The following is a 24,055-nucleotide window of genomic DNA, read 5'->3' as shown; positions in this document are numbered from 1 at the left end:
AACTGTTGTGGGGCACATGGACTACATATTAGACAGGTGATGTGACCTGCACAGCCTTCCATAGATACCGCAACAGTTGCAAGCAAAAAAATGGAAATCAAACCTGGGCTAAGGGCCACACTGCCCTTCTATCCTACAACGGGTGAGAGAAGGGGTAGACATCATGAGAGAGAGTGTTGAGAGAAGGCGTACACATCATGTCTACTGATCATGTATACTAACACACACATCATTTACCTGCTCATATTTATGCTTGGACTTTCCGCACATTTTTTACATTTCTGTCATCACCCAAAGGAACTAAAACTTCTACATATCTCACCGTAAAGGTGTGATCAGGAATGGTCATCAGAACAAGGTAAGTATCTTCTGATATACTACCATTTAGGACACCAATTGCACAATAAACCTTATTATGACCATTTTAATATTCATGAATTTGTAAAAAGTTTTACAGATGAAATAGTTCTATTATACAGTTTTTGTAATTGCTGACAAATAATATTTACCAAGAGGATTTATGCACATTAAAATTTTTTCATTAAAAAATATATATTTTCTTATTATGCTAGCAAACAAAATGAAATATAAGGCTTATAGACAAGAAATGTTACTATTGCGCAAGTATCCTGACAGATACATCCGTAGGAATAAATTGAGTTGCCCTTTATGTGCGACAAAGACATACAGAGTTGCATTAATTGTCACACAAATAGACGTTTGGGAAAGTTGCGCGACTGCCTTGGTTCCTTTTAACTTCTACTGGAGAAAAAGTTGTGCCCCACAAGTTACACATTAGTTGTTGTATGACCTCCCCCTATGCCCGGGATTGTGCCATTGAAGTAGTTCTAAATTAAATAATTTTTAAATATAAATATTATTACAATTGATAATTAAAAGTGTTAAAAAAGAACAAAGTAAACAAAAACAAGCAATGTAAACAGACGACACACATTTTCTGCCTGTCCTTACTAATATGGAGTCTATTGTGGTCCTACAAGATGTATTTACCCAGATTTATATGGATAAATACGGATATATGGATATATATGGATTCTTCACAAAGTTTAAAAATCACTGTCGGGAACTGTGCAATGTCTGTCTATGCTGTTGTTGTATGTATTATAGGCTGTTATCTAGTGCCATTTATATATATTGTAACTTTTCAGTGATAGTGTCCTGATAGAAAGGCAAACCCTAAGTTCTGACTTCAGTCCAGAATGCTACTAATACGGTCCTGACTCTGGTAAAAACTGCTAGTAATGTTTTTTTTACTAGGTCTTTGAAGCAAAGGCGTAGATAGAAGGGGCTGGTGGGGCATGTGCCACAGCTGCTTGTTGTAGTATGGCAACACTGGCATTAGAAGCAAGATTTAAAGTTACATTCTATTGGGCAGCAGACTTACTTTGCATGGTAGATCATCAGCAGCAGTGCCATGGCAGAGCAAACTAATGTTTGGACCGCTGAACTAAAAAGCGATGAATGCAGATCAGCACATAGGAATTTCTATGTATTTCTTGTATGACAAGTAGCAACTCCTTACACCCATACTTCTGGGATATTTGTGTGGGACAGCAATGGTTTGGTATTAGCACACCACAGTTTCTGCAATCCTAGAACCTATGCAAGTAGTCCAAGAGCCACAGGTTGGTAACAAGGTTGGTTATTTATTGCACATTTAAGAAGCATTTATCGGGGACACCTCTATCCAAAATCGGGTCCTAACCGTGTATGGAAAGGGACTTTCTGAAACGGTCAACCTAATAAACGATGTTGTAAAAAGCACAGTGATAAAATACTATATTAGGATATAGCGGACTGTCAGCGGGTCAACGATATAGAAACATTCAGTTTATATGGGCTGTAAACACCTTCTTTTGAACAACAAAGCATTACCCCGTCAACCAAAATTCAGCTTTGCTCCTAAATAGGGAATTGTTGGCCGCTTTTTGCTGCTGAATTCATGAATGTGTGTGAACCTGCACTAATTAACCTTTACTGCACACAGAGAGACTTTGGTGTGTGTACAGTCAGGTAACTGGCTCCATGTAACGCATCTGCTGATTGGTGTTTCAGATAATGCTGGGACTTCCTGCTCTGAGTGAGACAGACAGAGCTGCTTTATTCTGTGTTTAGTTACAGATCATTGAGTAAACACAGGTAAAATAGTGACAGAAAGTAATTCACATGCACAATACTTTTAGGGGGCGGACTAAGACATCACAATACTTTTAGGGGGCGGACTAAGGGGAATTTTACATTCTATGATTCCCTCCATGTTAATATTGTACTCACTACTTCAGAAGCATGAGTGTTCTTAAAATACATTACATTATAAAAATTGCTATATATGCAGTTTTACCAATATACACTTGAGATTTATCCAAGGTGGAACTTCACCTTCATTTTAGCTGTTTTATATAGTAAGTCAAAAACATTGGGGCAGATTTACTAATAGCGCCTTAAATTTAGACAGCTTATAATTAGACTTTAGGTGCCAAATTTATCAAAGTGGCTCATGCTTGATGATAAACCTTTAGACACTTCTGTCTAACTTTATACCACCCCTTGGTTGGCTTACTTTAGTACACTTTTTTTTTTGCACCAAAATGGTCCAATTTTGCGCATCTTAAGCCACGCCCTACCACACTAAGCCACACCCCTTTTAAACAAACATCTGTTCTTTTTGGTACATTTCATTGATGAATTTGTCTAAAATGATTTGCGCCAAAAAGGTGCAACTTCCGCCAGAATTCTGGCGCAACACCCATAGTAAATATGCCCCATTGTATTTTCTTATGTAATTTTGTTCTGTTCTCCTTTTGAACGTCTGCATAAATATTAATATATATATATATATATATATATATATATATATATATATATATAATATTTAGAAGCAGCTTTTCTTCACGTACCCTCACTGCTGCAGTAACACGATGCAATTAAACAGGGAGCCTCTTAACCTTGCTGATAAAGTGTAATTACTTTATCAGCCTTGAGAAAGGTTAAATAACTCATAGTAATGCAGAATCAATCTTTTTTATATAATGCTTATTTCAAAATGAAGCATCGTCGTGCTTAATTATAAGGATTTCACTTTTTCATTATGAGTTATACGTGAATGTCTATCTAATTATGTACATAGAACTTTGTTTAACCCTATATGGCATATGCGCTGGAAATTGATAAACTATTACTTTACTGTTACTAACAAATACAGAGGAGATTTTATATATATATATATATATATATATATATATGCACTTAACTGTCCTGGGACACTTTTAATAATATATAGAAAATATTTTTAGCTTGTCGGGCTTGGAGACAAGCACTCGGTCAGATCAGATAAACATACTTTTCTGTGCATTAAAAATGGGACCCGTAGGACAGGTAAGGGCACTAGGGATGGGGAAGCAGCCAAGCTGAAAAAAGGTAGCATTAAGGCCTTATTCACACGAACGTGTACGTTTTGCAGTTCCGTGTGTCATCAGTGAATGGTGCGTGGCTGCGTGATTTTCACGCATATGCCATCCTTATGACACGCGGTTTTGCGGTTTAGAAAAATAAATGAAGGAAGTGCTTTTATTTTTTCCTTAATTTCTTTATCTACTGTTGCGTGAATCACGCGCGACACACGGAAGTGCCTCCGGAAGCCGTTGACTTCAATGGGTGCGTGATGCGTGAAAAACGGCCAAGTATAGGACATGTTGCGAGTTTTACTCAGCGGATATACGCTGCATGAAAATCACGGACTGTCACGGCCCCATTTAATTTCTCTGGGGCCATACAAACATCCTATTTTTGTGTATCCATGTGCCTGATCCGCAAAACTCAGAGCAGTTCCTATTTCTGTCAGTTTTTGCAAATCTGTCTCGCCCATTATATTCAATGGTCCGTTAAATATATAACGTACCGCACACGGAAGTCATCCATGTTCCATGTTTTGCTTCCGTATTAAAGGGCAAGGATGTGTGCATGAGGCCTCCGTTTGGAGATAAAGCATAAGCCATAAAAATTCTTAAATATTTCATGAAGTCTTTCTTTTCAAAGATTTACCCAGCCCATTTTAGAAAGAGTAGTAGTCTGTGATGTTTAGCATTACAGATGAGGTTTACTTGTCAGTGTGTCATAATAGGACACTCCATAGACCTACTCTTAATACATTTTAGGTTGGACTGGTACACCCTATAATGAACTGTCCTTTCCTGCTTCTAAATCCAAGGCTCAAAAGATTTAGCCTTAGTTGGCCTAATTATGTGCCCTTCAATAAATCCGATTTTTTTGAAAAGGATCATTATAAAGAAATGACCATCTTTAGGGTCTATATATGGAGCGACTTAACATCCCATATGATTGTAGAAAAGCTTAAACTTGGTAGTTGTAGAAGTAACATTTAAGCCATAAGATTAAATATTCTTTAATTATTATAGAATATTTCACTCCGTACACCTAACTTTCTATGTGTAGCCCTTCTCAAGATGTCAAAGGGCCATAGACAAATGGAGAATGACAATGATATGACGTTACAGGTGACTCCAAATGCATTCTGTTACTACCCCCCTATCAGTAGTGATCCTTTTCATGACTTTCACCAAAATGGGTCCCAAAAGAGGGAACAAGAAAAATCTATCCAAAGAAAATTTTTGAGATTCCTTGCTTTGTTTCCTCTGCTAGGACCGGTTTCTAGTTTAGTATCAAACACTATTCGCAATAATCTTTCGCTCAATTGTCCCAGTATAATTTAATGGGGGGTAGGCAATAATTTATTACTAATGAAGCATGGAAAAAAATGCTTTGTAAGTGTTGAACTTTCTGTAAAGTGGGGAAAATGAGAAAGGAAAAGACACAGTGCAAATTAAATATGCCGGTCGTGTACTGCTACTTATACATTACTGTTAGTAGGATCTGATCATTTATGGATTTGATCCAAATAAGAAAAAATTTAAATCTAGTGGCACAATATATATATATATTCACACGTTAACGGACACTGTAGTTTCTTACTAAATATATACAGTTTCCTGCTTGCATCTTGTTGCTAAGACTTTACTGCCTGTTCCAAAAGTTTACAGTTTGCAGAGTTCGTAATCTTAATAGTAGAAATCCCATAATCCCTATTACTCAAAGTTTGGAAGAAGAATCATGAGTAAATGAAAGGTTTTCATGGCCACATCTGTAATGTTAGGTTATATTAGCTCACAGTTATCCCTTCTCAGCCTCCTGTGTTTTCTCTTTAGAGGGGGAGTAATACATTGGATTGTGCTTTAGTTTCCAAGTAGTTGAACAAAATTTAAAAAAACTTGAAGGTGTTGAACCCTGAATGAGATAAATGAGAAGGTGCCTTCAGTGATACATTTGGGCTCGGAGGATAAAACATATCTGATCCTGAATATAACTTGATGAAAGAGCTTACAGGGCCTTTTCTTCTTCTTTCCGGATCTCTACCCCAGCGGCCTACTGTTATAAACGGGAAGTCATCAACTGTTTAATGACTTTCCTGAGGGATTTTATTTCTGGTCTGTAGCTCAATACATCTCCCTGTGATATTCATTCTTTAGTGAGGCCACAAAATCGATGCAGGAAATATTAACATAAAGTGTGAACACAAATTCCCTGTCATCTAATGGTGAATATGCTTTTTACAGTCTTGCTAGAGTTTATTTAACCATTGTAGCTTTTGGACCATGAATAATGGATTTTATTATTATTAATATTAATAATGAAAATAATAATAAAAATAATATAATAATACATGCAAAATCCATTTATCCGGAATGTATTGCATGTAGAGGGATAGTGTTTAAACTACAAACACATTCAGACATAGTGACATAAATGGCCAATGATGAAATATTTCACATTAATAAGGACTGGGCTTCACCAAGTAATGGGCATTACAGTAAATACACTGGATCAAAAGTCCCCAGTAGATACCCTGATGTGAGTGGGCAGCATGTTATAGGTGGGCTCATGAGTCCTGTCTATATTATTCAATGTGAGCTCCCTACAGTAATCTCCTTTTTTATGTAATTCCATGGCTGCCGCCAATTTGGTCCTCCAGTGGCAGTCTCAATGGCTTTGCTTTGCCCATAATTGACCACCTTGTATATCAGGGTATTAGGGCTGGGCAATATAGCCTAAAAATAAAATCTCGATTTATTTTTAACCTTTTGGGTGATTCTCGATTTTAATCTCTATTTTGTTTATAAAAAATAAAAATAAAAACATCAAGAGACAATGTAATCAATATACTGATTTTACCTGGGTGTGTTTGGCTCCGAGGTTAAATAAGTTAGTGGCAAAATAAAAAAAGATATATAATTAATGTTAAAATGAAAAAGACCTGCTGTATATTGTGCCCATAGGTCTGTCCGTTTGTTGAAATAGCGGCGATCACAAAAGGCGATATTATGCTGCTAAAGTACTGGTATTCTAATCTCCCTATACTGCTCTATTACGGTCGATAAGCCGTTGTGATGCTGCTATTATTGGTACTAATATAAAAAGAACCAGCAATAATGCAGCACACAGAGATATTACGGTACCAGATATAATACCCTCATTGTGCTGCTATATTACTGGCGCTGGTATGACCGCACAGTACGATAATAGAATACTAATACTGTATTAATTTTTTTCAATTTTGAACTCTAAAAGGAAAAATATATGAAACTGGATGTTTATTATGGGGGAGCTCCGCTGGTGCTTTATATGGGGGCACACCTCACAGTGATTGAAGGGCTGATGTGTACGTAGATACACAGTAGCCAGTCGTCAATTACCGCTTAGAGGGGTGGGGGGGGGTGGCAAGAGGTAGAAGAAGCCCTCCTCTCATAACTAGGAGTTCGTGTATTCTTTGATAGCTTCTATTAGACAAATGTCACCATATTTTTTATGCTGTTTTGGCTAATGGGAGAGCGGACCTGTCGCCATTCTATGCTGCCCTTACCTAGTGGACGACAGATCCACTTTAGATCATGGTTATTCCAGACGATACATTTGTACAAGTCCCGGCCTACACTGTCATTTAAAGACCCAGCCATTGAATGACACTGTGCACACAATGATGTGAAAGGGGCCTTAGATCCCAGAATGTATTGGACAGCACTGCACCCTTGGGAGCTTGTAATGACATGAGGCAGGCTGATCGGATCTTTTATGTGGACCAAATGATCACTAGTCAGCAGCAATTCTCACTGTGTAAACTGGGAGAAGTGCTGCTGACATGATACAAATGCATGTGGACAAACAATCCTATTAAGCGTTGTTCGTCCCTATACTTTAACGATAGTTGCTCCTTGTGATTGGAGCTAACAATGCTGTATCCTCGATTGGCGCTCGTTTTTACGACCAATATTGGGCTGAATAAAAGTACCTTTAGTGACTGTGCGCTCAGAGCTCTGTGTTCTCTGGCCGGAGCAGAATTAAGTTTCTCATCCACAGACAACAATGATCAGCGAGCCCCGAGCTCACAGGCACTAAATCACTGCTGGTTAGGTCCGATAGCGCTGAATGATGAATCTAGACCACCCTCACCAGCTCTTTTTAGAACTCTGGCCCATCTCCTTGGAACTGCTGGACAGAGCAGCTTACTAGATCAGTATAAGAAGTTGTTGCTGCTGACTGCATGTTAGTAGAGGCAAGGATGGCAGTCAGCATTCAGTGAGGCAGGCTCCTATCGTACAGTGGGTCAGCATGGTGATACATTTATTTTTTATTTTTTTCTCCTGCCATTGGCAGGGCTTATATCAATTTTACGATTCTGGCCAAATCCAGAATTGTGCTCGCTTAAAACATCAAATTAATCAAATTCATTTAATCAATCAATCAATCAATCAATCAATCAATCAGTCAATCAATCACCCAGCCCTAATATACCCAATATATATATATATATATATATATATATATATATATATAAATATTCGGTATGATTAGAATTCTGTATAATTTTCAGTTTTTAGGCTCTAAATAATACTATACTAAAATGATATTAATATATTATATTGCACTATTATATAATTATAATATAATTATTTGTTAAAGCAAACTATATTATCCATTTGTTAAGGTCTTTTTACACCGGCCAATTTTGGCAGTAAAAAGAGCTATGTTCAGTAATGTATGGGGACGAGAGATTGTTACTACGAGCACTCGTCCCCATGCATTTCCATTCTGGGGATGTGCATTATGCTGCCAAAAACGATAATATTTCTTGCTGCATAAACGATACGATCAGCTGATGAACGAGCATTTGCTCGATCATCGGCTGATCGTTGCCCTGTTTACACAGGGCAATGATTGGGAACGAGTTTTCATATGAAGGCTCATTTGCCCGATCATTGGCCTGTATAAAAGGACCTTTACTTCTTTTACACAAGATTAACTTGTGTACCTCGCCTTACACCTACCCTGGGCTACGGATATGTTCAGCGTATACGTTGAGAGGTTTACCGGTGCATATGCTGAACGTAGGGCTGTATACGTCATGTGAACAGGACCTTACTTGCATCTGCTGGACTTGTGCAGTGGCATTCTTGTCCATCTACAGAGAGAAAAGGGTAGGAAAAAAATCAGTTTTTATTTATCCGTTATATATGTTTTTGGAGAAGCCCCCTTTTATGGCTGAAACTTATCAGAGCAGACCTATGGGAACCGCCGTCATATATTATAATTACGCACGTTTGATATACTTTTCACACGAATGCGACATTTTCTAGCAAAAGAAATTGCTTCTCATTATTCAGCAGAAATGTATTTCTCAGAATGAGGGGTAATGCTGTTTTACGTGCCAACTGTCTTGTCAGAGAAAGTGCATTTCAGCTATCACAATACGCTTGGCACCAGTTTAATTAATTGCTTATTCCAGATATATATCTCCTGAGGAAGTTCAACCTTCAGGTCAACCTTCTAAGTAGATAATGGTGATTATTAACACTGGCACGGTTATCTTTGAAACGCTTCTTGCTTTTAATCTCTGCAACTCACATCTTGGTTGCAAAAGGTGACATTATATCAGCGCTAAAAGGACAGATCTGTCACTGGTACGTAATTCAGCCTCACTGGCGATAACATTATATGACAGTTATGCAAATGTTAATAAACATCTAATTTAGAACTAAGATACAGCGAATACACACCCTATCATTAAGCGGAGTGTCTCCCTTTCCTGCAAAAGGTCCAAGCAATATTTTACATTGACACCAATACAACACATCAGGCTCTAGATCTGGAAATAAGGAGGCATTGTCACCAATGTCACCTCAGCTCCTCTAACATAAAGCTTAGAAGATTTTTCAATTACTTTAATAAAAATAAAAGTTTTATACAAGTCTAATAATAATTCTCTTTAAACATCTCTTTTCAATCTAGTTAGATATGTAGTTGTGTGATTTAACATTTTGTGTAAGTCTCTACCTTTGGCCAGAGCTTACTTGATATTTGCATTCTTCAGTGTTGACTGCCTTTAAGCTCAGCTCTATTAAGATAGAGCTAAGCTCTGTCCCTCCCTCATGCTTTACACTACAGCTCTGCTTGCTCAAATTGCTGCATATAAACAATAGCTCAAGAGGAAGTCAGAGCTGCAGAGATGATTTCACTCACATTAGGGATAAGGCTACATTAGGGGCCTCTGTCGCAGTTCTGGTGAAAAAAGCCAAACGAAATAGTGCAGCGTGTTGTGCAATTTCTTCCGGTAAAATGACAGACACACTTACGAAAACCCAACAGAACGCTTTAAAGTCAATCGGTTCCATCAGGCGATGTAAGTGTCAGTAATGCAATGGCTACAGGACTTCCATTTTTTTGTTCTTTTCTTTCTATGATGGAACAGAATACCGGAAAAACGATGTGAACAGAGCCTGAGAAAAACATTGTCAGGTAACTGCCATAAGTATAAGGGAAACATTAGCCTACTTATATAATGCTATTGCTATAAGTTAATGAATCGTCAGGTTAACTACATTGTATACAAATCTTTCATTTGAATTATTATATAAGAATTTGTTACACATTATATTGTTATCTGGTTGGAGAAGTGGCGATTAGCCATGATATGTAGGAAATCTTATTCATTCAGGATATGTTCACACATAGTGTATTTGTGGGTTGTGAAATTCTACAACACAGTTCAGTACAATGCAAACCCCAATCACAAACCGCATAAAAATACGTCTGCTGCGCATTCTTGCTGCAGGCTTCAACCCCTGAAGAGAAACCAGAGGTTCAATCCGTGGCAAAACCTGCATGTAGCACATGTTTCCTTGTGTGTGAACTTAGCCTAACTGTTTCAGAAGAGCTTAGCTGGGGAGGGGGCTGATGTGGCATGTGCCCTGGATGCTGGGTGGCATAGGGGCCACCCATGAGAAGACAGCAGAACAAGGACATAGATAGTCCTGCCGGTGTATTCAGAACTGAAGTTTTGCCCGGGGTCAAGGAACCTCTGGCTCCGCCAGATATATGGGCAACTCATCTAGAATGACGGGATAGGAGTAACTAGCAACATTCGGTCCCTCTACATGATGGTTTCTATATACTCCACAGGGGAATGTATTGTTTGCACTGTTATGTAGAGTTTCCGCATATTTGGAAGACTCCCATTATCGAGTTAATAATAATATAGGGAAGAAACGGGGGAAAAAAACTCTACAGCAAAGATATTCTGAGGAAGTCAAATATTATTTTCTACAATGTTACTAAAGTGGAGTCAGCTTGGAAATCCATGTTCTATCCGGTTTCCTTTATATTCAAGTTATTAAAACTAAATTGTACCAAAAGGGGCAATGCCATGTCCAGTACACAGAATCCAGGTGTTGTAATTCTACGAGCTCGGGTTCTTCTGTAACTCTGTCTCCAAGATGCCAACCATCAACATTACCACCACCATCACATTTACATCTTACATTATGTTGTGTCATTGAAGGATGCTTAGAACATCTGAAGACAATATCGAAAGATCATTTGGAATTCAAAGACACATTTCCCTCAATACATTAGAACTGCAAACCATATTGACAAGTACATTGTTATTAGGAGAAGGCTTTTATGTGTGGACACAAGCTATACAATCGTTTTATATTGTCCTGGTTTAGTGAATATTGAAGACTGTGAATAAGCCGTTACCTTGTAACATACTACATATTTCATAGATTGGTACTCACACCACATAGAAAGAAGACATGACTGTAGAGAAAGATCCATTGTTCAGTATTATATATATATGTATCTTATTATAGGGTCATGGTGTGGAACTCCAGATGAACATAACGTACCTTAAAAAATAGTATATTATGTACTAACCTATGAAGCCTTCACATTGAGACTTTTGGGGGCACTCAGTTTTTTTTTATATATATGTTTATTTTAAAATCTTTGAGGATGGGTCAAAATTAGGCTACTTGACTTCCCAAGAAACTGCCTTGAGTGTGTTTGTATTACTGGAGGGTACCAGATTATCCAGAAGAAAACCTTGAGAGAAATACTTGGAAAACAAATGCTGCTTTGACACTGACCCATGGCCGCAATGCTACAAAGGATCAGTACGAACCCCTGAGCCACCATGCTCAACATATAATCTAACATTCATGTGATCTAGAGTGAATGAGTATGTCAAGGTCACTAATATATAATGAAAGGAATAATAATGAGAACATGTTGTACAGGTAAGTACTTAAAAAATGCAATATCTTGTTAAATTCTGGAAAACAGGATACAAAATTGCTGAGTTTATGCAATGGGTAAACCGGAGGCATCGATAGGTCCTTACTTCAGCCATTTTTACCTACTGTAATTAACATATTTATAGCAATGTATCAAGGCAAGTGTTCCGTAGGCTTTTCCATAGACTAAAAGATGCGTACGGCTGTTACATTCTGTTGTATCTTCTATACATTGATTTATCGATAGTAATTAATATCTACAGACCTTTTTGATTGACTTCTTTGTACATGTCTTGTTCTCAACCACAGGATGCCCACCTGTCCAGATCACGCTACCACTCTTCCTCACCTCAGAGGTCTTACTATGCCCATGGCAGGCACGTTGATGATAACCCTGTTGTCCACTTCTTCAGGAACATTGTAAGTGCCTACATGAACATAAACCATTATTGAGGAGGAAACATAACAGATACATAAAAAATATTCTAATAAATATACCAATAAATATGGATTTATGTAATGGCAGATTAATAATCTTCACTTTCCCCCAGGTGACTCCAAGGACACCACCCCCTTCTCAACCAAAGGTAACTATGTAAATAACATATGAATCATTTTGATCTGATATTATTACCTGGTCATAGTTTTACAATAGTTACTCTTATATTGGTCATCTACAAGAGATACTCCTTTTATTAAATAATAATAATTCACAATATATTTAAAAACTATTAAAAATGAATATAGATAACAGATTTCTTCAAGGAAAGAAGTCCTATAAACCACCAGTGACCCTACCTTCAACCTAGTGGCCTTTCTGTCGCCTCCCTGGAGGGTTCAAGTACTTTTGGCATTTTTCACACTTAGCAACTACAAATTAACAGTCTAGTTGTCACTGACCTTTCCAATCTTACAATTTACTGTTTCACTTTAAGGCTTTGCAAGGTTTCCATGGTATTTCAAGGTGAAGCCCAGAACATGCTCTTGTGTAACTTTTGCTTGCTGGACAGAATTATCTTTCAGACTATCTTCAGAGACTTCCAGTCATATATTTTTTTTAGGTGACATTAACTCCAAAACACAGTGCCGATATGCTGCTTTAGTATATTATTCTATCAAGATATCAAATTTCTGTTAAAGCCTAAAACAACAAAGATAAATGAAACAAAAAATGTAGTTAGGGAAAATAGCAGAATTTAAAGACGACAATAAATCAATGGAACTGATGGTGGCCATGAACAAAGCCACTTTCATTCACATTGTCTTTGGCTTTTGGGATCTTAAATGGAGAGAAGATATGGACGATGACCTTTGATTCATTGTAGCAGAACATTCTTGGTTATTATGTGACCATTTCTGTTTCTTCCATGTGCAGAGAGGATTGTCCCTCGCCAGATTTAGCTGGGTAGGTGATCAATACATTTTTATTGTATGGCTACCTTTGGTCACTTGGGCCAACGTTCTGCATAGCTCTCTTCACATTTCCTTTTATGTTCCTCATTTTTCAGAATTATTTTCTTCCTTACAGCAATTTTCCTTACAGTAATAATATGACTGCTTGCAGCTCTCTCACACTTGCTTTCAGGCCTTGCTTTCATTAAAACATTTCTGCTTTAGCCCCCATGGTCCGCATTGACTGGATAACTGGAGATGTGTCCTAAGATGCAAGAAACATTTGCAATTGCTGCTTGCATGGCAACGCTGGCTTTTTTTTTCTTTTATGCTACTGGAAGTCTTGGTTTCTTTTCTTCTGCATATCACGCTATTGTATTTTACCTGGAAAATTTATCTTTTTGTGTGTGGTGAAGGCAAAATTATTGAGTTTCGTCCATTTAGGTCTTTATATTTTTTGGGGGGTGCGGGGGTTGTACCTCTAATAAAATTCATCACCATTTACAGGATTTATCCATGTGTAGGATGTTCACCATGTACATTTTGCAACAGTTTAATTACTCAAGTACAATTTCACGAAATTATTCACGAGATTATTTTTTATGTCCGTTGCTTGTCTGATGAGCACATATTTAATTCAGTTACCATCTTATTTTCCTTGATCATAATAAAACTCCTAGAGGGGAATTTATCAACTTTTCTGTTCCAGTTTTCTGGCATAGAAAAGTTGCAGATGGTTCAAAAGTCGCAAAAAATTCAGATTTGAGCCGTTTCCCCCCACTCTTTATAAAAGTGGGTGGGGCTTAGTAGAGGGGGCTGAGCCACTTACGGCCCAAACGAATTTACTCTAATTAACGACAGCACCTGGAGTAAATTATACCGCTAATATACGCTAGCTCCACTCTGGCGTCAATTTCAATCAGTGGTGCACGGACCGCCGGAAATGCAACAGATGCAAGCGCCTCTTAATAAATTTGTTGCATCTTTCTCCAGCTTGTTTTCTTTCAAGACTGGCGTATGAAACGCCAGTATTAAGAAATTCCCTGCCTTGTTTAAGAAAGCTTGTCATGGTCGATCAGGCAGACGCTGCAATTCTAACGCAGTATTTTTCATCAAGATATTCCTATTAAATATGGAAGGTATTACCGGAGTGTCCACATATTACATAGATGCTTTTACCCACTCTATGTTTTTCTTATTTTTCTTTTAGGGGAGCCAGTTGAAACACACCTTTTATTTATCATTTAATTCTGGGTTATCTATTTAGTGGTCTACATGTCTGGGAGGAATGATTCAGTAATGTATTTCCTTGTATCAAGATTATGCCTTAACTGTTTATTTAACTATAGGGAGGTGAAGGGCACAAGAGCTGCTATGGAGGATCCAGCCCCAGGTTCTTCGAGCACCACAGATCATCCCATAAGGGATACAAGGATGCACACAGAGATGGCCAAGGAACCCTGTCCAGGATCTTTAATCTGGTAATATAAATGTTCTGCGGTTTTCCTTATACAGCGCATAGTAAAACAATTCTTTAATTTTTCCAATAGCTTAGGCTAAGAGTCATGCTTCCGTATTATTGGATATTCCAAATTAACATAATTTCGTCACACATGATTCATGTGACACGTGCCAAGTCATCCTTAACCGGAATTTAAAAAAAGAACATGAATGCTTATAGCCACATTATAATTTTATCATTGGAAAGCCCCATTGGCAAACTGCTTGATAACATCTCTTTCTAATAGTTTTTAAAGGAAGAGTGCTCAGCTACTCATTTTGTAAAATGCAACAGAAATAATAGGTGTCTAAATGACATTTTTGAGGACAGAATGGCATGGAATGCCCATCCTCTTACAGTTTTTGCCTAATAGATATGGTATGGGTAAGTATGGCTTGACTTCATACATTTAGAATTAGGATAAGACATAAAACAGTACGGCAATGAATGAAAAAACATTGTTAATCCAGTCTGCTCTGTGAATAATTCAATTGCCAATCTAGACTTCATGCAAATCACCAGCATTGTTCCAAAAAGTTTGGCTGAATGGAGTATAAGGCCTCATGCACACGACCGTAGCCCGACCGTAGCCGTGTGCACGCCCGTGATTTTCGTGTCGGCCGGCTGCGGACTGTCAGCGGACTGTCAGCCGCAAGCCGCCCGCACATGCACATGGCCGGGCCATTGTTTTCAATGAGCCCGGACCGCAACTCCGGACCATAATAGGACATGTCCGTACTTTCTGCGGTCCGGGTTCCCGGGCCGTGCACGGACCGCAAAAACTACGGTCGTGTGCACGGCCCCATAGAAAAGAATGGGTCCGCAATTCTCCCGTGGATTTGCGGGGGAATTGCGGACGCAAAAACACGGTCGTGTGCATGAGGCCTAACTCCTGTCATCTCTATATAGAGCTGTACTAGTAAGACTTTATTGCTGTAGACTCTTGTCTTTCTAACAAAGTCCTTTTCTTTCTGCTTGTAATTCTTTGTTACTTGACATGGAGTACATGCAGGGATGATAATGGCTTTTATACCTTTTATGCAATACCTGTACAGGTTGATATTTATAACTGCTGACATTCTGCAGGATTGTACGTTACTTCACATTATCTCAGACTCCCTGCTGGAAAATAATAGTAGAGCTACTTTTTTTTTTAGAACTAAACTACCATAAGTGAAGAAAACTGCTTAAAAAACCTGAAAATTATGTAATCCTTTTAACTGTTCAGAATATAAAATGTTATATTGATATATACATTGAAGTAATGCGTTATCGGATATCAATGCAGCGTTCACAAAGATAGGACATCTCAAGAAAGAGCACAATTAAAAAGGATCCGTCAGCTCTGCTAGCATGCCTGTTTTAGTAAATGCTTTTATTCCCCATAAATTAACAATTCTGGAGTATTTTTTCTTAGTACTCTGCACTGTGCCATTCCTCTGTTATTCCTACTAGAATTGTATGAATAAATTAACTGAGTGTTACTATTTCCCTCGTCAAAGTGCCGTCTCCCAACACAGTCTGACAATCTTGGTACTGAATGGACAGTGTTAGACTGTATAGGGACACACCCGCATCTGGTAATACTAAGTTGTCAATTTATTAATACATTTCCAATAGGAATAACAGAGGAACAACACAATGTAGAGTTCTAAGAAAATATGTTCTAGAATTGGTAAATTTGATGGGGAATACAAGTATTTTCTAAAACCGATATGTCAGCAGAGCTGACATCTCTTTAAGGCATATGGTTAAATGCAAAAGTCACAGTTAAGCTAAAAGAGCAGCATCACACTTTGGAAATAAATATCAGGAAAGATTTGCGTTTTTGTTTTGTGGTGCCTCCGAGCAGTAGAAAGTCTTCAAGGTGGCAGATATATAAGGGAGACTACTGCAGCTGTGATCCCACTAGGTATACAGCAGAGCTCTATGGAGTTTTTTTTCCTTTTAATCACCAACATTTGGGGAACATTAAGTAGAAGGACAAGTATATTAATTGTCAGCCACATGTTTAAAGGGTCATCAGAAAATTACCTATTATTTTAATCAAGTTTTCATATTAAATATATTTTTAACCATTTTTGATTTTGGTTTTTTACTTCTTATTATCTATAGTAAAAGAAAAATCCTAAAATGTTGCAGTTTTCACACTGGTTACAGTAGACAGACACTTCCTGTTCTATAGAGATCACTTCTCAGTAGTCATCTCATTATCATCACAGGCAGGATTACAATGAAAGGCAACACTTATATATAGATAGCACAGGATCCACCATTGACAATAGGCGATGGACACAGGTACCCTCCACAGAGCATGACTAGAACAATTTCTCAAAGAAGTCAATGGTTCAGCTCTAGACTATTGTATCCTATGGTTGATGTGGCTGCTGTAAAGTAAATGTTGTTAACAGCAGCTCAGGTAAGACGGCTTCCTCCATAATAATGTACAGAAAACCGAATATAAAATTCTACAAAAAAAAAAAAGCCAGATTAGTAAAAAAAAAAAAATTGTAAAAACTAAATATATATGATACATTACCTTTAAGGGTGAAATGGTGCCAGCTGAATGAGCACCTCCATAGAATATCATGTTATAGAAAATTAAAACTTGAAGAGTTTTTCATAAATTATCGTTCAGTGGTTAACGCAGAGTAAACATTTAGTAGCTAAAATAGGTTCCCCTTCCTCGTTCTCATTCACCAGCGGAGAAGCTTCTATTGTTCTTCATTGCTATTAGCACAGTGCCAATTCTGCTTTAAACTGAACAGCTGCATCACTTGACAGACAGGTTGCCATTGATACATGCCTAACAATTCTAGCTTTTTAAATGCGGTTGTCAGGCAATGTGACCCTATTAACCAGTCTCATGCTACTTCATGGTCTTCAGTTCATGGCTGAATTGGCATTGAACTGAAGGCAAAGAAGGTTAAAGATGGTTGCACTATATTGATACCACACTTTTCTTTCTCATTCTGTCACTTTAATCTGATTTTTGTAGAAATAAAAGTAGATAGAGAAACCTTTTAAGGTTACTTTCCAACTGAACAAAATGTATAAACTTTTTTTGTTTCTCAAACCAATGACATTATCAGGGCCGTGTAGGAACATACACCAATCTTTAAAAGAAGAGTTGTTTCATAGCTAAAGGACAACTCTCATCACATTCTCCAATATGGTAGTCTCATTGACTAATCATTACTCTACTGACAGATATGAGAATATAGATAAAATTACAACTTACATGGGGGCGTAGCTACAGAGGGGGATAACAGTCGTACCTGGGCCTGAAGCCTGGGTGGGGGGTTAAAGGCCCTCCGCAATATAAGACGACACCACTATAATAAATTATACATGGTAAATTGGGGGCCCTGGTATAGATTTTGCACTACTGAAGCCTCAAGTTACGCCTCTGCGAATAAAGCTGCCCATACACATAAGATATCGGTGTGTGGCCGATAGCTATTCCTCCCAACTGCTGCTTACAGATGTACACTTGGCTCGGCCAAGCATGCATATGTATTTAATGGGGAGAGGAGAATAAGCCACTTCTAGATAACTTTGGCATAGGCTTATCTCCTGTGAGAACAAAGCATTGTGCATGTTGAAATTCAACATGCCCGATCCTTATTTACCCCATGTGCCGTTGGAGGAAAGTTGGGATACCCTCATACACATCAGATAGTCGGTCGGACCCACCAAAATTAGCAGGTATGACTAACTGTTATCTGATGTGTATGGGCACCTTTACCTAAGATCCTAATTTCTCTGCACATCAGATTGTCATTATCAACCACCACAACCACTAAACAAAGGAAGTTTCAACAACATAACATTGTCCAAACTTCTGTTGTTCCTTCTTTATACACCAGTTCATTTCTAGTAAGTTGCTAAATACGGTCTGTGTTTTTTACTGGATTTATATAGAAGGATTCTGTTTTAAATGGAAATGTGTGCAGATGGCGTTCAGTTATTATCCGGCTCGGTTTGGCAGTGTGTTTAAAGAATGCTTGGCCAATGTAATCTGTTGTCCTGAAGTCCTTTGTGTTGCTTGGATAGCACACAGGCACCTCTGCCCTTGGTATTTATATTCTCAAGAAATAATATTTGGAGAGCAGATTCAAGGAATGTTTTTCCGGTACTATGTAGTACATAGTTTGTGTGCTTACTTCGAAAATCCATGACAAAATAGCTGTATATTCCTTTCTCAAAGTTTTCCTGCCTGATATTAAAATGAGCTTTTTATTAGTTCATGCTCATTTTAATATCAGGCAGACACACTTTGAGTAAGGATAATACAGTCATTCTGACATAGAAGTAAGTACACCAGCTTCATTAGGTCTAAGAAATCTTTTTAATAATGTCTGCAGTTTGTATTATGAAATCTGGTGATAGATCCTCTAACTAAGAAAAGGCTGAATAGCGTTGACAGAGGAGGACAACTTAAGAACATATATTTGCTGGTGACTTTCTTTTATTTATTTTAAGTAGGAATGATCTTTATAGAACCTTACATTTTAATGTGAAAAGCTTTTTACAGATGGACAGAATGAAATTAAAATGATATATTTTGCTATAGTTACTATCTATTCCTTAAAAATACTTTATATTTATACTACGTGGCTACTAATTCAGTTTTCATGCTCATGGTTATATTTTGGCTCTTCTGTGTGCAAGAGGCCTATAGCCAATTCAGCAAAAATTAAATCCTTATGAAGAAGCTACACAGTACTAAATTTATGTCTACGCTGTCATGAAGGCATTGGTATATTAATGCTATTCAAGACAAGGTCATAAGGGTTTATTAGTTCCAATGTTACATTATGCGATACCATACAATGGGAATCTGTCTTCTATTTATATATCTTTCTTATTAAATAACACTTTCATTTCATCAAAATATCAGCCATTAGTTATAATATATAGCATAAAAAGGCTCATTATTCCCAGGCAAGATTCACACCACTTGGACAAATTGCTATACTATCTCAGTAGGAGCTCAGTTGAAGGAAAGGAAATGAATAAGTTTTATAAAGTAACAGATATTATGATAATTATTCATTAGAACGCATAATTGAGTTTTCTCAGCATTGATGTGTAATGATGTATGCAATGCATAATGAGTAACTTATCACATGCATATTCACAAGGCCTGTACAACATAATACTTTAAGAAAATGAAAACATTAAAAAATGTGTTCGTTTGTCAGTCCTGTATGGAACACAACCACACTTTACTGCGGCGGATATTCAGGGTTCAATGTGGATGCATGGGTATGACATGAGGGATATACACCCCCTGCTAAATTACATTCGAATTCTTGGATTCCTGTAATATATTTGGAAGAACTAGCTATTTTGCTTTTACATGTTAGCACATACATTATACCATATATTATATTTAAATCTAAGGGTGTGTTCATATCAGCGTTCAGTTTCTGTTAATGGGTTCCGTCAGACCTTTCTATCGGAGGAACCCATCAACTGAAAGCCAAACAGAAACCATATATTCCATTTACTCTACCATATAATGTACTAGGAAATTGAAAAAAAATTCTTTGTGGTGTAAAATGAGAAAAAACAAGTGATTTCTCCATTGTTTTTTGTGTTTCATTTTTATGGCATTCAGTGCGGTAAAAAAAATACATGTTAAAGGGGTTATCTGGGAGTTTCTCATATTTTGCAGGAGGGCAAGGGAGGGTATTAAATAATAAACCAACAGATACTCACCCTTTATAATGTCCCCATTCCAGCACTGACACCCTATTGACCGCTGCTCCGGTGCCGGAAGCTCCTGCAGTGGTCACGTGCAACTGCAGACAATCGCTGGCCTCAGCAGTCATGTGTTGTTAATGGCAGCACCACCGCTGAGGCCAGTGACTGGGTGCAGCAACATGTGACTGAGGAATGAAACATGACCGCTGCAGGAGTTTCCGTGATCAGAGCGGCGGCAAACAGGGTGTCACAACTAGAAGGGCTCTGGCAAGGCTTAATAGGAGCAGAGAGATGGCAGGCATAGGGGTTCTTCATTAGGTCCTCAGGCTGCCATGACGACCATCGGCACCCGCAGCATCTGGGTGTTTAAATGTCCAGTTTAACCACCTAGATGCCCGAAAGCAAAACTTTCACTATAACATACAGCCAACACCTGCTGAGTATGGAGCTCCCTTGATGTACAGTTACATCAAGTTTCAGGAAGGGGTTAAACAATTTAAAAAAAATAACCCACTTGTTGTTGGATACATTAGGCTCACAACAAAATTCCTACTATTTCTCATAAGCTCAGATTAGTCTAAAACGCCTGTATAAGGCATCGCATTTACAGCTCTTTGCTGAAGTTGCATTTAATGCAATATCCTATTGTGCTCTGTGGACAGATAATGTCCCAAGGACAGCTTTTCATGGAGCATAATAGAGAGGAAATACAAGCTTTGACCTGAAAATACATTTAGAGGTATAAAAGTTATTCCAACTTTCTTTATAACCATTGCTACTTTATGTTTGGGCTTGTTTGTATATGTTGTTTGTATAGGTTGTTTGTTTTATGTTTGGGCTTTGTAAATTGATATGTGAGGGTTAGAAAAATAATGTCATAGGAAAAAATTAAACATGAATTGAAGATATGGTAATAATAGATGAATATTGCCCAGCGCATAAAAGGTTAACAACTTTACTCCAGCAGACCCCATAAATGGAAGGGACACTGTTGAAAAGCAAGTTTGAGTCTCTTTCCCGATGCAGCAGAGCTAAATTTGTCATTTAAATCCGGAACAGGCATGTTTATGGAGAGCGAGCTGTTGGCCTGTAGCCAGCTTTAAAACATGACTCAATTATTAGGTAACCTGAGACTCCAATCTGTGGGCACATGTGTTTTAGTATTTTGGATCTCCTCAGCACAGAACAGGCATTTGGTTAGCTATGTGAGATGCTATAGATCACTGGTTCACAACTCCAGACCTCAGGTACCCTCAACAGGACATATTTTCAGGACTTCAAGCCCAAGAGCGTACCTGGGTGCTATTCCCCAACTAGCGTAGTCGGAATTTGGATGAAGTTTCAGGGGTGGTGATGCAGAATAGCATGGAGTAGCCGGAACAGACTTCAGTGACAGCATGCAGACTTGTCAGAGAAGGAGTTCTCCACCGCAGGAGAAGTTTGGCAGCAGGCTGGGACGAGGTATGAGGGATGAGATTGTTGGCTTATTGAATTGGCACAGGCTAACCTGGGGTGCGGAGCCTATGGAATCCCCCGTTCTTCACCCTTAACCCCTGCAAGGAGGCATGGACTTTGCTGGTAGGTTTCCCAGGTCACAGTACCCATGATAATCACTAAGAGTACCTGCAGATGGCAGGTATTACTAGTTTTGCGGGCAAAATGATCTGAGTTGGTAACAGGCGGGCAATGTCAGGTCCAGTAATCAGAATCAGGTGGTAAGGTGGGGGTCATGCCAGAGGTCAGTACACGGGTAAATCGGATCAAGCAGAGTCAAACAACAGAAAAAGCACCAGGAAACTCATCACCAGGGCTGATAACCAAGAACTGAAACACTGGAGCTGTTCCCCTTTGAAGGTTCTGGAAGAGTGACATTCCTGTAGCTAGAACAGCGCTTTGCAAGCAGAAAAGAGCTGTCATGTCTTGTCATTGTCATGTCACAGCTCTGGGTGGGACGACACGCCACCCACCAAGCAGAGGAAATGCTGCTGCGGATTATGTCAGCCCGCTGCTGAGATCCAATGCATCAAGTATTTGCCAGAGGTCAAATCATGATCTGTTGGGGGTTCTTGAGGACTACAGTTGGGAATCACTGCTGTAGATACAAGCTCACTGACATTTAACATGCATGTATAGTGTTGCCAAAACATTTAGTTCTCACTGGGTGCTCTGTTTTCTTTTCTTGCAGGGCGGAAGACACAGCCGATCATCTTCCCCTATGGCTAGGCGCTGAAGCCTTCAAGATGTCTGCTCCAAGTGATACACCCACCACTGTAACCTGAAGTGCCATTACAAATAACATTACTACTTTTTGTAACGCTCCTAGAAATATAAACAATCTGTCAGGTAGAGACCGAGAGCTGTGACTGCAGTTAATTTGTGTTGCCAGTACCGGATTAAACATATAGTTGATTCATAGGATGATGAAAAACACAGTGATGGACTCTGCTGTCTATGTTCTAATCAAATATTAATAGGGTCACAAGGCCACTTATGGCGTAGAAGAGCCCAGATTTTATTTAATTGTTTCCTTTAGCATTGCAGCACTCTTTGATACGAGATGCAATGCGTTGCCTGGCCAGACAACATGGGAGATATATAAGACGTTAACAACCAAAATGGATATTTATTCTACTTTATGCTGCTTTGGGTTCATATAGTGGTGCTTTTTATTATTTTAGTTTCAATAACCACCATTCTCTCTCACATGCATGTTTTTCTTTCATACTAGGTAGAGACAGCAGTTCTTGAGGGTAGTTGGGTAAAGGGCAATTTTAGCATGTGAGAAGGGTGCATGGTACAGATCATTGACTTGAAGTAGAGGACAATGGATAAATAGATTTAAAAAAAAAGAACCTTTACAGCTCTGTCCTTGCCATATTATGGGAGGAGAGAAATAGTGAGAGAGACTGGGTATTTCAGGACGTCTAGAAATATCCTGGGTACTGTGCACACATACAGGTTCAACTGCTTCCTCTTGGAGCTTGTCACAACTCTGACTTATATCCTTATCTATAGTCTAGAAATATTATGCAAGCATGGCAAAAAGGTAGCAATGGATTCGTAACCTTCTGCAAATGTTACACTGGTGTATTAGTGCTGCCTTGCAGAATTATATTTAGACTAACTACTGTACTTAAAATTAGACAGTTAACAGAATATCATTACTGACCTTCCCATATTGAGGGCACCTGAAACCACAGATGCACCAAATGGCTCTTCTGAATTGCACTGTTTTATTTTTCTCTTAATGAAGTAAAATGTACATTATATTGACCTTTATTTAATGGACGTTCTCTTTATTTTCAAGCATACATTTAATGGGGGGAAATTACACTATACCCCTGTTGCTATTTAAATGTAGCTTGTTCATTAGTGTCACAACTTAATAGGTTACAGTATTGTGTACTAATGTACTGCTCTGGATTATGGGGGTTTCACAATACCATAATATGTCTGGCAGAATCTATACATTACACCATGATCATAGCCAGGACGTTTTCTTTTTATAGGTTTACACAGCAAAAACAAAACGTGAACATTATACTTTTATGGTGTTATTAAAGGTATTGAAATAAAATAATATTATCACAAATGAAAAGATTTGTATGGTCGTTATTAAAAGTAAGGCTGTAATTTATGAAAATGAACATGGATAGGTCCACCTAGATGTGAAAATTCAGTTCTGGGTGTTCTATATTTTAATATAAAGTTTTTTATTTTTTTATGTTTTATACATAGTGTCTACTATTTCCTGTACCTCCTATGATGACAGCGCTGCGGCCCTATG

At 38.2% G+C, this 24,055-nt stretch overlaps 1 protein-coding gene across 3 annotated transcripts in view; it reads left to right on the top strand.

Annotated features, from left to right (window-relative positions):
• MBP (myelin basic protein) overlaps window positions 1–23,866 on the top strand; it is a 159,401-nt gene extending 135,535 nt beyond the window's left edge. For 2 of the 3 annotated variants that reach the window (XM_075826520.1, XM_075826519.1), the window contains exons 5-9: window positions 11,973–12,083; window positions 12,215–12,250; window positions 13,039–13,068; window positions 14,405–14,536; window positions 22,454–23,866. In XM_075826520.1, the coding sequence (XP_075682635.1) occupies window positions 11,973–12,083; window positions 12,215–12,250; window positions 13,039–13,068; window positions 14,405–14,536; window positions 22,454–22,498 (354 nt within the window). In that variant the 3' untranslated portion in view covers window positions 22,499–23,866. The remainder of the gene's footprint in view (window positions 1–11,972; window positions 12,084–12,214; window positions 12,251–13,038; window positions 13,069–14,404; window positions 14,537–22,453) is intronic. The other variant, XM_075826521.1, reaches the window with a different exon arrangement.
• The last annotated feature ends 189 nt before the right edge of the window (window positions 23,867–24,055 follow it).

This window comes from Rhinoderma darwinii, chromosome 5 (assembly GCF_050947455.1).
Source record: "Rhinoderma darwinii isolate aRhiDar2 chromosome 5, aRhiDar2.hap1, whole genome shotgun sequence".
NCBI classification, from domain to species: domain Eukaryota; kingdom Metazoa; phylum Chordata; class Amphibia; order Anura; family Rhinodermatidae; genus Rhinoderma; species Rhinoderma darwinii.
This window is presented reverse-complemented; position numbering and strand designations above follow the sequence as displayed.